A 14,724-nucleotide genomic window follows, 5' to 3' on the forward strand; every position below is an offset into this window, starting at 1 on the left:
AGGAGCTACTTTGTTCCCACCCACCCCATCCTCTTCTGAAATGTCATCACACATTCCCCAGCAAATTTTCAAACTTGTTATTACCACTATTTATATAAATTTCCCAACACGTGTGACACTTATAGAGTAAGAGAATAAAGAGAACGGTCTGTGGCTCAAGGACCTTAGAACCTCGATTTTAACTGTGACAGAAGACAACGTGGAGGAAGAGGAGAGACAAAGCTAACAGCATGGTAGAATGGCAGAGCCATCAGTGCCCAAAAGCAGACCTTTTGTTTAAAGCTGTGGTGACCATAATTCTGCACTCATTATCAGGTTCTGCAACTGTGTACCTCTGCCCAGAGTAAAATTCACACAAGCCTAATTGTAATGCATAAAAAAAAACTTAAAATATAAAACTTTAAAGTTAAATTACCTGCTATTTTTCTGATTTCCTATGCACCATTAATACATAAAAATACAAGCTTGTATATTTTAAACAGATCTTACCAAATGACGCTCAATGCTATAGGCAAAAGCAGAAAACCGGTATTGAATGTACAGAGATGGCATCATAATCATCCCAGTAGAAGCCACTGAACTTTAAAATAGGACATATTTTATGTAAAATATGAAGCAAAAGCGATGGTGAGTGTAACAGGGAGATGAGAAGTCAGTCTTATGGAGCTGACAATCAAGAAAAAAAGTGATCAAACCATGCCAATGAGAAAGAATCCAGGTGAATTCCAACTGCTATCAAGTGTTATGGTGATCTTGCAGACAATGGCAAATCATTGAAACAGCTCAATCCATGAAGAAGGCCTCAGAAGTGGACTAAAACTTGAATCATGATGCTTGATGCAAACGTTTTTACTAAGTTTTTGTTATTTTCTGAAGGCAAAGTTGCCAAACAAGATATGAATATTTATCCCAACAAAACTTCCATAATTACAGTAACTGTGTAAGCACACTTGGAACTCATATTTTAAAATTTAACAGCTAATGAATTGTTCTATCTTAAATGAAAAGCTGTTTCAACTAATTCATTTTTATGGAACAAGTTACATTTAAGTGTGTAAGAGTTACACATAGAGTTATAATTCTTTTATCAGACCAGTACTTCTGATTCATCACAAAATCCTAATATGGATATGAATCTTCATTCTTTTCCTGGAATGAAGATAATACGACTTGTATCAGAATTAAGAAATACACTGAAACTGTTGTCCTTCCCCTCTCTCTGTTTATTGGTGGGCCCCTTTACCTGTTGAGGCACACAAAATAATTCAAAATGACTAATCCTTATAGAGCAGCATATATAACTTGGTGGGAGAATACAAGATCTGTTGCTCTGAAAGGAAGGTAAATTCAGAAAATAAAAATGCAAATATGCATTTTAACATTCTTGAATGTATTAATCTGAAAGGTTTAATTTCCATTTTCCTGCATCAGCTTTATTTATAAAATGTCGTGCCCTATAAATATGCTGTTATTTTCTATAGTCAAGCACCCCCTTAACAAATCTTCTCATTAATATGTAAATTTAAAGTCAATCGGTCTTCTCCCTGACAGCACCATGAATTCCTAGTGCACTGTATAATCGGTTTTGACTTGGCAACCACTATTTATCAAAGATGTCAGTTAGAAAAATTATGGAAAATGCACTGCAATTGATATGACTGCAATATACTTTGTCAACACTTAATTGTTCCTCAAATCATACATTTACATATAAACAGTCTAAATACTGATCTATAATGATGCAAATAAACTAAATTAAAAATCTGTTCTACTACACAAGAAGCCTTGTTATGTGTTTATTTAAGAACCTATTGAAAAAAATCCTGGAGACCTGCTGATATCAAATAGGTTTTACTTCTGCTATTTTAGCAATTAAATTAGTAGAAAAGCAATTTAGTATCTGAACTTTCTTGCCCTGCGAGACATAATGCTGCCAATCTTTTAATCGTGGTTAAGAGATTGGGAGTCAGCTACAGGTCCCCTTTCTTTGTCAGTATAAACCAGGGAGTAGTATAACATCTACACTGGCACTAATCTGGGTTAGCACCAGTGTACTTGTAGCACTAGACAACAATGCTGATAAGTGAAGGAGATGCAACATGAAAACCTATGGTCCACTACCAGACTCCTAACCACCATAAGGAAACTGGCAGTACTGCACTGGGCCTCTATCATGCATTTATAAATGGTCAGCTAGCGATATTTCATATTCTTAAAGAACAGTAATAGCCTGCTATATCTGTGGTAGCAAAAGCTAGAGATGCCCATGAAAAATGGTATCAAAGGAAAGGGCTTCAATGAAAGGCAAAGACATCTACAGTAACTTGTCCAAAATACACCAAAAACCAGGTTTATTTGTAGCAGCTACAACAAAAAGAGTCTTGGATAAAATAAGGAAAAAAATGCTGTGGATCCAATGCAGCTGAAATGTTTTTACAACTGAAAAATTATGGGAGAGGCTGAATTAACATACATCATTAATTATTTTCTTTGACTTCAGGTTCCAAAGAAGCATAAGAAATAGAATCCTCATAGCAGCTATTATTCGTTCTGAAGTTGTCAAATAAAAACATATAAACGTGTGAATGATAAGGGAAGCTAGTATACAGAAAGCTGACTGAATCTCTGAATACATACTATGCATCTGTGCCCAGCATAATCATGTTCCGTCACAACTTGCATTGACAAAATTATGCCAAACGAGAAGACATCTGGATATGCAGAATAATATTAGTGTGCAGGTTAAACAGCAAAAAGATCTAGTTCCTCAATCGATGGAAGCAGCATTGTCTTTCCTGTGCTGACAGTATGTATTTTGATGCTCTACCCCCAGGCTGTGAAGATATTCACACTGTACACATTACCATCTTGTGATAAAATAATATGTACATATAATGAGAGGAATGATAAATGGAGAGAAAGACTCTTCTATTGCACAGTCTCATTGCTTTACCACAAATACTGCTGCATAGTTTCATCTCAGCAAAGAAAGCTACATCTTTCATGAGCAACCAAACCATACTTCAAGGGCATCCACAAAATGATATGTTTATTGCATTATTAACTGATCTCAGTCAGAAGTTGGAATTGTCTCAGAAATTGTCCCTGCCCCCCCCCAAAAAAAATTTGCTCTGGAGGGTTGGAGGACTCTGAAACAATGAGGCTTGTGGTGGCATGGGGGTTTAAGGTGGGAGGGGGTATCAGCAAATATCGCTGCCACCTGTTCCATTAGTGGGAGTTTCCACTGGATTGAATGTCCTTCCATGAATTGAAAGGCATCTTTGAATCACCCCAATCACTCACTGAGTACACTGAACTATTTGCACAATTATGGCAGCTATAAACACAAGAAAATCTCAACTACAAAACTTACACCAACCAAAAAAATAATGTATTTCCATTGTATACTTCCAGGTAATCTGTGGCAGAATCTACACACCACACACACGATCTGAAGGAAGGGGGTTGGAAAATTGAAAATGAGGTTTGTTTGCATTGTGTATGATCAGGCAGCTGCTCCAGATTGCATTCTTAATATTATTAGGCATGAATCCAAGATGTCAACAAGGCATCCATTTAGTACTGGAGCTTGCTCATCTTTTAAACAAGACTTAAAATGCATTAGGAGTGTGGCAATAGCCATGAAGAGATGTATGAGAACATGGAAAACACTGTTGGCAAATCTGATGAAAACAATGACATCAATGATATCTAGAGCACACTGTGTAGTTTAAGTATAAATCTTTAGCGTATCATATTATCATAATACCTTTGCATCACTCTGTTTCATTGTTTCTGCCCAGCTTATGCCACTGGAATACTCAGTACTATATAGATTCAGTTCAGTTTTCTTTTAATGTGCTAAAGCTTGAAGCACTCATTTTTAATCAATCAGCCCAAAGCCCATTCATGTGCTTTTCAGTGTAGCACTGAGAGCTGAAGTCCAAGTCCTAAATGGTACATTTTATCATTCCAAATTGTTATTTGAAGAATAGGTGTGTGTGTGTGTGAGAGAGAGGTAGGGGTGTGTATGTGTGTGCAGGGGGAGGGGGGAGAGGGAGAGAGAGAAAGAGAGACCACATTATATAGCACTGCTAATTACTACCATTACCTGAGTCTAGCTGTTGATGCTTTCCAGGAGCCCTTAACACTCTGTAGCAATGTTAAATCATATAGCAAGTCCCAGAGTCGTCTAATGACAGTGGGGTAAAAAGCTATTGGAACAAACATGAAAACTATCTTAAATTTTAAGGGTTGTTTTACTGGAATTCAGAAAGAGTGGGGCAGTAGAACAGGAATAAAAATGAAACCAGATTTTATTAAAATATATCCTATTCTAGGCAGGCAAACATACAGGTGGGAGCTTCTAAATGGACCCCACAGTTGAACAGCTTTGGGAAAAGAGAAGGCTGCTTCCAGTTTGATGCAAAGGAGGCATCCAGGCCACACTCTAAATTGCTCATTTCTCATTTTTTGCGATGATTATATTAGCTTGGTAGAAACTTCTTTTATGTTCTCTTCAGCTGCCCTCTTAATGTAAATCTTGCCTGCTCCCCACACATCCAACTTGTGCCACATCCTCTCAAGAGGGGTGGGAGGGCTTGCAACAAAAAGAAGTATGAGAACTTGAGACTTTTGAAAGACAGGTTTCATTTTGGGGAGAAAAGAAGGATCCGGATGGAGATTGACAGAGTCCTCTGAATGATATATACTTTTCTCTTCTCCCAGGTATTTAGCAGTATGTAATGACCCTGAGTCTGTTTTTTGCCACATCATTTTTAAAGTTGTTATAGTGGTTTTAAATGTGTGTGTATTTTGCTTGTTTTTATGGTTTTTAATCTTTGTATATTGTTTTTAAGTGTTTTATCTTATGTGAACCGCCCAGAGAGCTTCGGCTATGGGGCGGTATACAAACAACAACAACAACAATAATATACATGACAGGCCACCTCATAAATTCTGTTTTTTAAAGCAGAACCATGTTAGTAACTTGCTCCGAGTAGCCTAAGGCGATACAGCCAGGCCCAGACACCTGAATTCAGATGATACAGTGGGCCCTGAGAGAGGAGGTAAGGCTTGTCAGGAAGGAACCTTGAGTCTCCTTGAGACAGTTGCAGTAGCTCCAAAAACCAGGGTCTGTGAGGAGCAAGTGGAACCACTGGCATTCTTTCCTGTCCTTCCAAAGTACCTATGCAATGAGGGGAATAGATGGGAAGGCATAGAGCAGCTTAGCCTCTGTAAGGTCTATCAATGCCACAGAGTGATTGAGTTGTAAGATTTATTTGATGGTCTGGAGGGTTTCCATCCAAAACATGTAGTACATCACAAGTATGTTGACATACTTCAAGCCTAGGCCAGCCCTCCAGACCCACCTTTTTTCGGACAAAAAAATAGGTAGTACACCCCTGAGAATCATTCCTGAACTGGAACCAGTTGCAACTGCCCTGTTTTTTAGGAAATAGAAATTGCGTAGGCAAAAATTTGCTCTTTCTCTGGAGATCTGGAGAGTGAAGGAGCTTGTTCTTTGGAAGAGTGCAGACTTTATACTGTTAGTTTTACCCTACCCTGTGCCTGCTTACCCTACCCTGTGCCTGTTTGCATTCTCTTCCCCTCCTTATTGTTTTACTAGGTTTTTATTAGATTGTAAGCCTATGCGGCAGAGTCTTGCTATTTACTGTTTTACTCTGTACAGCACCATGTACATTGATGGTGCTATATAAATAAATAAATAATAATAATAATAATCTATATGGAGAAAATTGTTTGGAATGACCAATTGTTTGGAATGACCAATTGTCCAGGGCCAGATGCGGAGAAAGTGTTGCAACCTCTCTCGCACATAGAGAAGTTGGGAGATCACAACTGCTGCTTACTGGATTTGGTAGTGGACTCTGAAAGTGGAGGCTGACTGGCTTCTGGATTAGAAACTGGAGCGAGACTAAGCTGGCTTGAAGGTTTTATAATTGCGGGTATAGAAAGCTGGGAAGGAGGGCCTGCTTGCATGACAGGAAGACTAGGATTTGGAAGATGATTTGCTATTCTCCTTTTTGTTAGAGGAAGGCATAGCCTTTTTCTGATCTTTCATCTCTAAAGATGTCCTTTAAGGCCTCTTCTCCAAAAAGGCAAGTACCTCTGATAGGGCTGTCACCAGGTTGACTCTGGAATAAGCGTCCACAGTCCATGCCTACAAAATAGTGATCAGTGCACAACAGTTGTAGGCACTATTGATGTTAGCTGCGTAGATAACTATGTCCTGGTTGACATCCACCACCAAGAAATATGTCTTGTGGAGCTTAATCCACTGAAGATAGCATTACTGTTCAGTACTTTGTTATTCATGAGGTTCTCAATCCAAAGAAGTGGGGCTCTCGCATAGAATGAAGATGTGGAAGAAGCACATAATGCTAGGGGAGCAACCACATGTGCCTTTCACAGGGCTGTGTTCAATCACCTCTCAGCCAGATTCTTAAGTGGTGCATCCCTGTCTTTCAGTTTACAGCTTTATAAAGAAAAGCAGCCACCAGAGTATCTATGAATGGGGCTTTAATATCCTCCACAGTTCCATTCCTCCTTGACTAGCCTATCAAACAGAGGAAAAGGTACTTCCCAATTGACGAGGAAGGTAGCAAGAACAGCTCAGAGGCTCTCAATGCTGACTTAGGTGGTTCCTGAGGTGTAGCTTGCAAAGCTAGGGAAGACATAGCTTTGGATAATAAAAGGAAGAAATCCTCAATATTAAACAGTCTAGGACTAGGCCTCTCAAAACGGGTCCTGTGTCTGACCACAAGACCTCTACTTTATCACAGAAGGATCCTGAGATTAAGACAAGGATTTAGCAGAGTCAATATCACTGAGTTGTTCTTTAGAATGTTTAGAAGCAGCAGTGAAAGTTTCCCCCTTTCACTTCCCTTTTGAAATTGCAATGGGGTCTGGTGAGTCCACTGCAGACTCCTTCAATGAATATGACACCACATGCTTGTCTACTTCAAGGATTGCTCTGATTTAAGTTCTATTGGCTTTGATGCTTAGGCTGAGGTGCAGAAGAAGACTCTGAGTACCAGCTTCATCTGCAGTCGTTTTACCATGCTCTTACTTTGAGGAAAATGGCTGGAAAGTTTAGCAAGAACCAGCTGCTTAATTTTAGAGACCAGACTGCACTCAGCATCGATACTCTGATGCACGTTAGAGGAAAGGACTAAACGGCTGGCCTGCTGAGAACCCAACAGAGAAGTAGAAGAATAATCTCTACTGGCTAGAATAGGCATTGCAGCAAGAGAGCTGTGGCCTGATATTTGGGTAAGAAAGGAAAAGCTGCCAAAAACCAACAGTTTTCTGGGCCTCCCCAGTGATTCTAGTGTGCTTCTTCTTTGCCCAATTAGGGATGAGTGAAGTTGGTTCCATCCTGTGCCAGGAGTTTGGCACACCATGGTAAGGTTCAAAATGATGTGTGCTTACTCAGTGGTCTCTCCAGTGAGGAAGAGGGAGAAATGTTTCTGCAATGGCATCCTGAGCATAAACCACAGCAGCATAAGCAGACTAGGCTAAACCTAAATGGCAATCAGTGTCAGCATGAAAGGGTTAGCTTGATAGTAGCAGCAGCAGAGATGGAGGATCAGAGAACATCCCAACTGCTTTGCCAGACATCTAGATCTGCTGCTCAACTCTTTACCTCATAACTATGATGCTTTTTCTCTTTTGTCTTCTTAGGCCCAGTGTCGAACAAGTTCATCTACCTGCACTCATGCCAGAGAAGGAAACAGTGAGAGGGAAAGATAAGGGAAAGCATAGAAAAGGGTGTTTTCCTTTATATATGAAGTGCAAGCTCTGTCTTGGACAAAAGCAGAGAATGAACTGGGACACAGACCAAGATAAAGATTCTTGGTCATGTAATCCCAGCCTCGCCAGGGATGGTGCGAGAACATAACTCGTCCTGAATGCCTCCTTTGTTCCAAACAGGTAATGGGATTATTGTAATACATAATACCTAACAGCCAGCTACCAGAGTTCAGCATAGCAAACCACAATTCTGGTTACTACTTAAAATAATTTTACGTCCATGCATGGAGAAGTTCAATGCATTAACTTTGAATATTCAAAGTGTGACCTATACACATCTGAAGGATAAGGTCACAGGTGACCATGTGCCTAAATAACAAACCATGCAGAACGCACAATCTGGGAACTTCCAGCCCCAAAGTTCTGAACTTTCCTCTTTGTCTTCTGAGCTCTCTGCCTGTCTCAACTTGCTTGATACCACAGTGAACTGGGCAAGAAGAAATAGCACTTCATCTCTGGCTGTTTCTGTCAGAGACATCTGGGCAGCCTAAGGCTCATCTAATTGCTAATGGTAACTTAAGAGAACCTAGACCTGGAATTCTAAGGTGGGTGGGTAACTTTTGCTAAATTAAAGGATATAATGGTGGCCTGCTAATGATACTCCTGTGATCAGTTAAGCAGTGAGTTTCAGGGCTTTTCTGTGGTAATGGAACTATTATGTTCTTCAATTAAAAAACTAAAAACTAACTTGAAAAGCCAAGGAGGAGAAGTGGGTCAGAGCTGGAAGGGGTCTTGTAGACCATCTAGTCCAACCTCCTACTTGATGTAGGAAACCCAGAACTGCTTGAAGACCTGGAGCCCAGGAGAATCCACCCCCAACCCAACCTAATTGGTTCTATTGTCAAACTGCTGCTACTTTTAACAGGTTTCTCCTAATGCTCAACTAAAATCTACCCTCCTGCAACTTAAGCTCATTGGATCTAGTCCTGTTCTCTTGGGAAGCAGAAAATGGGCTGGAATCAAACTTGGGCATGTTTAGAAATTAATGAAATTAATGGGACTTAAGTTAGTCACGATTAATTTAATCCCATTGATTTCAGTGGGTCTGCAGTTTGCTCTAAGTATGACTAAGTCTGGATCCAACCCAGAGTGTGCTAGCCTGAATCCTGCTTCAAAGGGGACAAAGTGTTGCTTCCTTAGTGCCAAAGCAGGAATAAACGAAAAGCAGTCAGCAAGGTGATGCAGTTGAAATAGAAGCTAGTGCAAATTTAAACTGCATTAAGGGAAGCATATTTTCCAAGTCAAGAGAAGTAGTTGTTACATTTCATTCTGTGCTAGTCAGATCTGGAGATACTGTGTAGTCTTGGGCACTGCAATTTAAGAGAAAATAAACAAACTGGAATGGATTCAGAGAAGGGCAATTAAGATGGTGAACTCCTTCGCATGTCATGCCGTAATTCCTTGGTTAAACAACTCAAAAATTGCAGCCTGATATACAAAGCAGTATGATCAATGGTATCTAAACCAAGTACTGTGAGGAAAGGTTAAAGGAACTGGGTATGTTTAGCCTGGAGAAGGGATGTCTAAGCGGGGGACATGATGGCACTTTTTAAACGTGTCAAGGGTTGTCACAGAGAACAGACCAAAAACCTCTTCTCTCCATCCTTCACAATGAATAAAACATTGTACCTTCACAACTCAGGCAGTCATTCACTTCTTTCTATGGTAAAGGAAACAGGGAAGGAAAGCACAAGCCCGAGGTGGACCCATGATATTCCTCTGCCCCAGGTAGCATCCTGGAAACAAATTATCAACTGAAAAGCTGCTATGTTCAGAATAGTTGTATTTTGTAGTGTTTCTTTTAAACTTTATTTTAAGTAGATGCTGAAAGTGAAATCTGAGTGTGCAGGGTAGAATGGGACACAAATACAATAAAAATTAGTATTTTATTCCCATCTTGTTCTACATCTAGATTCTTAAACAACTGACATCAACGTTTTTGAACTGATATGGTAGAAAATGCAGAGACCACCGCAGTACTTTTTCTCACACACTTGTTTAAACTTAGAAAACCAAGAACCCGAAATGAAATTTCCATTTAAACATGGTACACTCTAATAACCGGAGAATAAGAATTAACATGTTAATTTGTGTTTGGAAGTTAGGTTGAATTCTGCTTCGTATTAATATGTGTAAGGCTAGCACAGGTTTTGAAGAACAGAAAGCAAGTGCTCTGTTATATGTACACTAGCCAGCAACCCATTAATTTGAGGCCAAGTGTGTGTATATATTTTGAAGAGGGAAAGACTCCATCCACTAACCCTCTACACCCATCTGATACTCCCCTTTCTCACAGCCTCCTTTATTTACTATTTCAGTAGACAGCCAACATTTAGTACTATTTTCTGGAATTCTGCCCCTCCAGATGTTTTGGACTCAAAGACCCATCAGCCCCAGCCAAAATAACCAATAGTCACAAATAACAGGAGTTGTAGTACAAAACAGCTACAGGGCACTAGGCTGCTGTAAGCGATGCAAGAGCCACAAACTATATAATAGCCTTCAGGGATATTCCCTGTACAATTACTCTTGAATTGCCTAAGGAAACTGTGCGGAATCTGTCACCCTCCACCTCCACTTCTCATCAGCCCCAGCCAGCCCAGCCAATGGTGAGAGAGAGTAGGAGGAATAGTTCATCAACAACTACAGGGCAACAGGCTCACCAGCTCTGGCCTAAGGAATCCTTAAAGGCAGTGCTACCACTGGCAATATTATCTGACTTGGTAGGGGGAGGCTATAAACACTTATTCAGCAGTACTAGTGAGGGAAGCAACGTTGCTTTGAGGGCATCTTGGCAGTTCTACTCAAAGTTAACATTAAAGTATTAAACTTGCATGCATGTTATTAGTTCAAAGTTATTGGTACATACTCCAGAAAAAAAAAGTCAAAAGGGCCACTTTTAGCAAAGCAGAAATACCCCAAATAACGTTTTTATTTAAAACTGCTTACCTCTATCCAGGGGCTCACAAACTGCATACGTGCATACCGAGTCAGCATGTGGATAATGACAACTTGTCCCCATTCTTCCACATCAACCAATAGATTACAGAGCTTTCGGTAGTTCTTGTGAATCAGATCTATTCTGTCTGGACATACTTCTTCAAATGCCATCACAACACTCCCCGCTACAAGCTAGAGAACAAGAATTTAAACACAAAGAATCAGTGACTCTTCCAAGGAGTTTGCTTTCTAAATCTGAATATAAGGACAGGCGCAACAAGGGAAGTGGGGTGACAAGGAAGGAGACAGAAAGAAAAGGCAATGACTACTCAGCAAGACTGTGAGAAATGCAACTGCTGTACATTTCAGCATTTCCCATGTTATATTCTTTATCCATTTATTTTGCCAGCCTGCAGATATACTCTTTATACACATGATTCCAAAAGTATTCAATGCTTTCACTAGAATAACATTTCTCGCAAAGAAGTGAGCGCATGATCAATCCAGAAGTAACTACAGAGGACCATTCTGCAAGAAAAGGTATTATGAGAGAAATAAGTTCTGAAACAGTCATAAGAAAGTACAGAGAGTGGAAAGCAGTGACAGAACATGAGAAGATTACCAACTTCCCTCGTGACCAATTTCTGTTCATCAAGACTACAATTTTGTTTGAGCCACTGCAATGCTATCCTGGCTTTTCAGATCGACTTCACTATCAAAATGACACTATATAAATCCATGGGATATGCACTTCTGTTTGTTCAGTCTTGACAATATAGCAGAACAGCGGAAGTTGTAAAAAAGTACAATAAAGGTACTGGGAGTGGAAACCCTTCCATATGGAGCATGGGAAGATATATGAGAAGACCTAATAGAGCAGATATTTTGGATTTGAGAAAGAAATGAGGTACAGGATCTTCTTTACTGTCTTTTCAGGTGTTCAATTTATGCGCATATTCAGAGAGAAATAAAAGGATAAGCTGTATCAAACATGGGGAACTCGAAGTATTTTTAATGCCCTGAATAGAATTAATAATGAATTATGCTTAGGTTAGTGAGTTTTTTTTTGTTTCTAAATTTAAGAGAGCAGCTTTAAATACAAGGCTGAGTTACATTTTACTATTATAGTGCATGTTTTCAAATGCTTGTAATAGCAACAGTATCCCACATTGTGCTGGCAGAAGGGAGCTTGCGGAAGAGAAGACTTTGTTGTTGGAGAACATTTGTGAATGGAGTGGGCTATGGCATGAAGGGCTGCGGGGGAAAGGAGAATCCTGGAAATTCAGGTGGAGGGAACTTTCAGTGGGTGGAGCTCCTATTCATGGAAGGTTTATTTATTTATTTATTACATTTGAAAACCGCCCAACAGCCAAAGCTTTTGGGTGGTTCACAACAATTAAACCCAAAAAATACAGAATACGATACATTATAAAAATTTAAAACTACAGGACAAAATAAAATAAAAAGTAAAAACTGGAATAAAACCTAGCAGCAATGCAGAGATTTAAAATATAGTAACAGATTTAAAACAACATTACTAAAAGATAAAATTCCTGTGGAGAATAAAAAGGTCTTCACCTGGTGCCAGAAAGAGCACAATGTAGGCACCAGGTGATCCTCTCTAAGAAGCTAATTCCACAACTAGGGTGCCACAGCAGAAAAGGCCCTCTTCTTGCTAGCCACCCACCTTACTTCCTTTGGCAGGGGCTGACAGAGAAGGGCTGCTGAAGATGAACTTAGGGTCCAAACAAGTACATATGGAAGGTGACAACCCTTCAGGTAACCTGGCCCCAAGCAATTTAGGGCTTTGAATTTTAATACCAGCACATTGAATCAGGCCTGGACATGCACTGGCAGTCAGTGCAGATGGAAAGGTACTGGCATAGTATTTCAGTGGTGGCCTTTTGCCTTTGGAATGTCCTCCCAAGGCAGACCTGTCCAGTGCCCACATTACTATTATTTATTGCCAGGAAAAACATCTCTTCCAATAAGTTAAGGAAAATGTAGAAATTATATCTTCATCAGACCAGTATGATTTTAGTGACATTCCTCCCCTTTTAATAAATAAATAAATAATTTTATTTCCTCAGCCCTCAATTTATCAGTTTCAGCAGCTTGTCTGCCAGTCATGAACATTTGAAAATAGAAACAGGACATTTCTTAAATGCATAAAATTATCCTCAAAAGTTAAACCATGGGGCCTAGAATGAATATTTGGATCCACAATACACTTTGCCTATTTTTCACAGTATTCTCCACATATACCAGAGAAAGTTATACACCAAAGATAACAAAATGAGGGTGGTATCCAGTGTTGCGTGAGCAAACATCAGCTCATACATCAGCATTTCCCCTCCCCTCCCCTCCCCCTTGCAGCTTCCACAGCCCTTCAAAACTGGTCTTGATACCCCCACACACATCCATAGCAGATGTGTGGAGGGCATTGGGCTGCTGCAGGAGAAGGGGGAATCTATTCCAATGACAGGTGCTGCTCTATTGAAGGATTAACAGCTATGGATAACCCTAACACTAATATTTACAATGCCAACCTCTTAAAACATACCTTAATGATTTCAACCTTATCTATAAGGAATGCATCATACTCTGTTTGGATAGAAAAGGTACATATAACCAAGCCCCTTCTCCCATGTGTCTCCCACCACCACCACCAAAATTGCATGACATCCTAGCATTATTCAAAGATTAATGAAACAGATGTACCTACATCAGCCTTGTAAATAAGTCCACAAAACCAACTAGCCTGCAAACTAGTTGGCTAAAATGCTAGTAGTCTATGTTTCCATGCTACCCCTCCCCATCTGGAGGGAAAGAGGTTAGGGAAATCTGCCCTATCTGAATTATTCACAATATATCCCTTTATTTCAGACAGCCTTCAAGAACAAGCCCCAAATTCCTCAATATTTCAAACCTTGTGATTCATTTATTTGCTGTTCCAATTGTCCTTTGTTCAGACATTTTCAGAGTTCTACAAGAGTTATTGAACATACAAAAACTACTGAAAATATTATATATAGTTGCCTCCATCAGCTATCAGTTGCAAACATGACATAATAACTTGTCTCTGCGCATTACCTATTATCCTTTTTTTCTAACTGATTTAATTAAATGTTGTTTTGTTTCAAACCACCTGCTGTGCAAAACAGGTTGATGAAGCTTCTATATGAAGCAAATGATATGTATGTAGTTAAGCATGCATATGAAGCAGGTTTCTGGCAGCAAATTAATGTCACATTCTAGCAGAGCACTGGGGATCTGCATTCCAACCTCTAAAATTTCCCCAATGATTTAAAGTAAGCAATTAAATAGAAATACAATTTATTGAAACGGCACTTTTGGAAAAATATTAAATACAATGATATTCATATCTTAGAGTTTTTTCCTATTTTTGGTTGACATTTGGTTTATTAGTATGCACCTACTATTACAACAGAAAGAAAACAGCTCAGAATATAGTCTTGCTATTATGCTAAACAAGTTTCAAGTCCTGTGGGGATTTTATAAATTACCAATAACTATAAACGTGACGTTGCATTTATTGTCTTCAGCCCTGCTCTGTACTGGTACCTGCTGGTCCCAGCATGTATACAACTCGTTCCATAAAGAAGAGAATTGATTATTTGTAAAGGACTAAAGAAAATGCATTATGGTTACATTTGTTTTCTATCACATCACTTGTAGGGAAAAAATATTTCAATGGTTGATATGTACAATCTTTCCCCCCACCCCTCTTTGTACAACTGTTACAAATAGCTCTTACCTTTGTTAACACCATCACTAAGTTCTAGTATCAGGATTATCAAAACATACTTGAAAAACTAAAACTAAAATAAAAATACAGCACTTAACCAAAATTAAATATTGCATATTAAAATATGTTCCTTTCTATTTTTTTCCAAATTCTAGTACCTTCACAGACTAGTACCAAAG

General features: G+C 39.3%; 1 protein-coding gene across 7 annotated transcripts in view; it reads right to left on the reverse strand.

The window, feature by feature from the left end:
• The window catches only part of AP3B1 (adaptor related protein complex 3 subunit beta 1), a 354,279-nt gene that overhangs the window by 112,172 nt on the left and 227,383 nt on the right, over window positions 1–14,724 (reverse strand). For all 7 annotated transcript variants that reach the window (XM_063127965.1, XM_063127964.1, XM_063127966.1 and 4 more), the window contains one exon: window positions 10,786–10,968. In XM_063127965.1, coding sequence (XP_062984035.1) covers window positions 10,786–10,968 — 183 coding nt within the window. The remainder of the gene's footprint in view (window positions 1–10,785; window positions 10,969–14,724) is intronic.

The sequence above is a fragment of the Elgaria multicarinata genome, chromosome 6, assembly GCF_023053635.1.
Source record: "Elgaria multicarinata webbii isolate HBS135686 ecotype San Diego chromosome 6, rElgMul1.1.pri, whole genome shotgun sequence".
Taxonomy (NCBI): domain Eukaryota; kingdom Metazoa; phylum Chordata; class Lepidosauria; order Squamata; family Anguidae; genus Elgaria; species Elgaria multicarinata.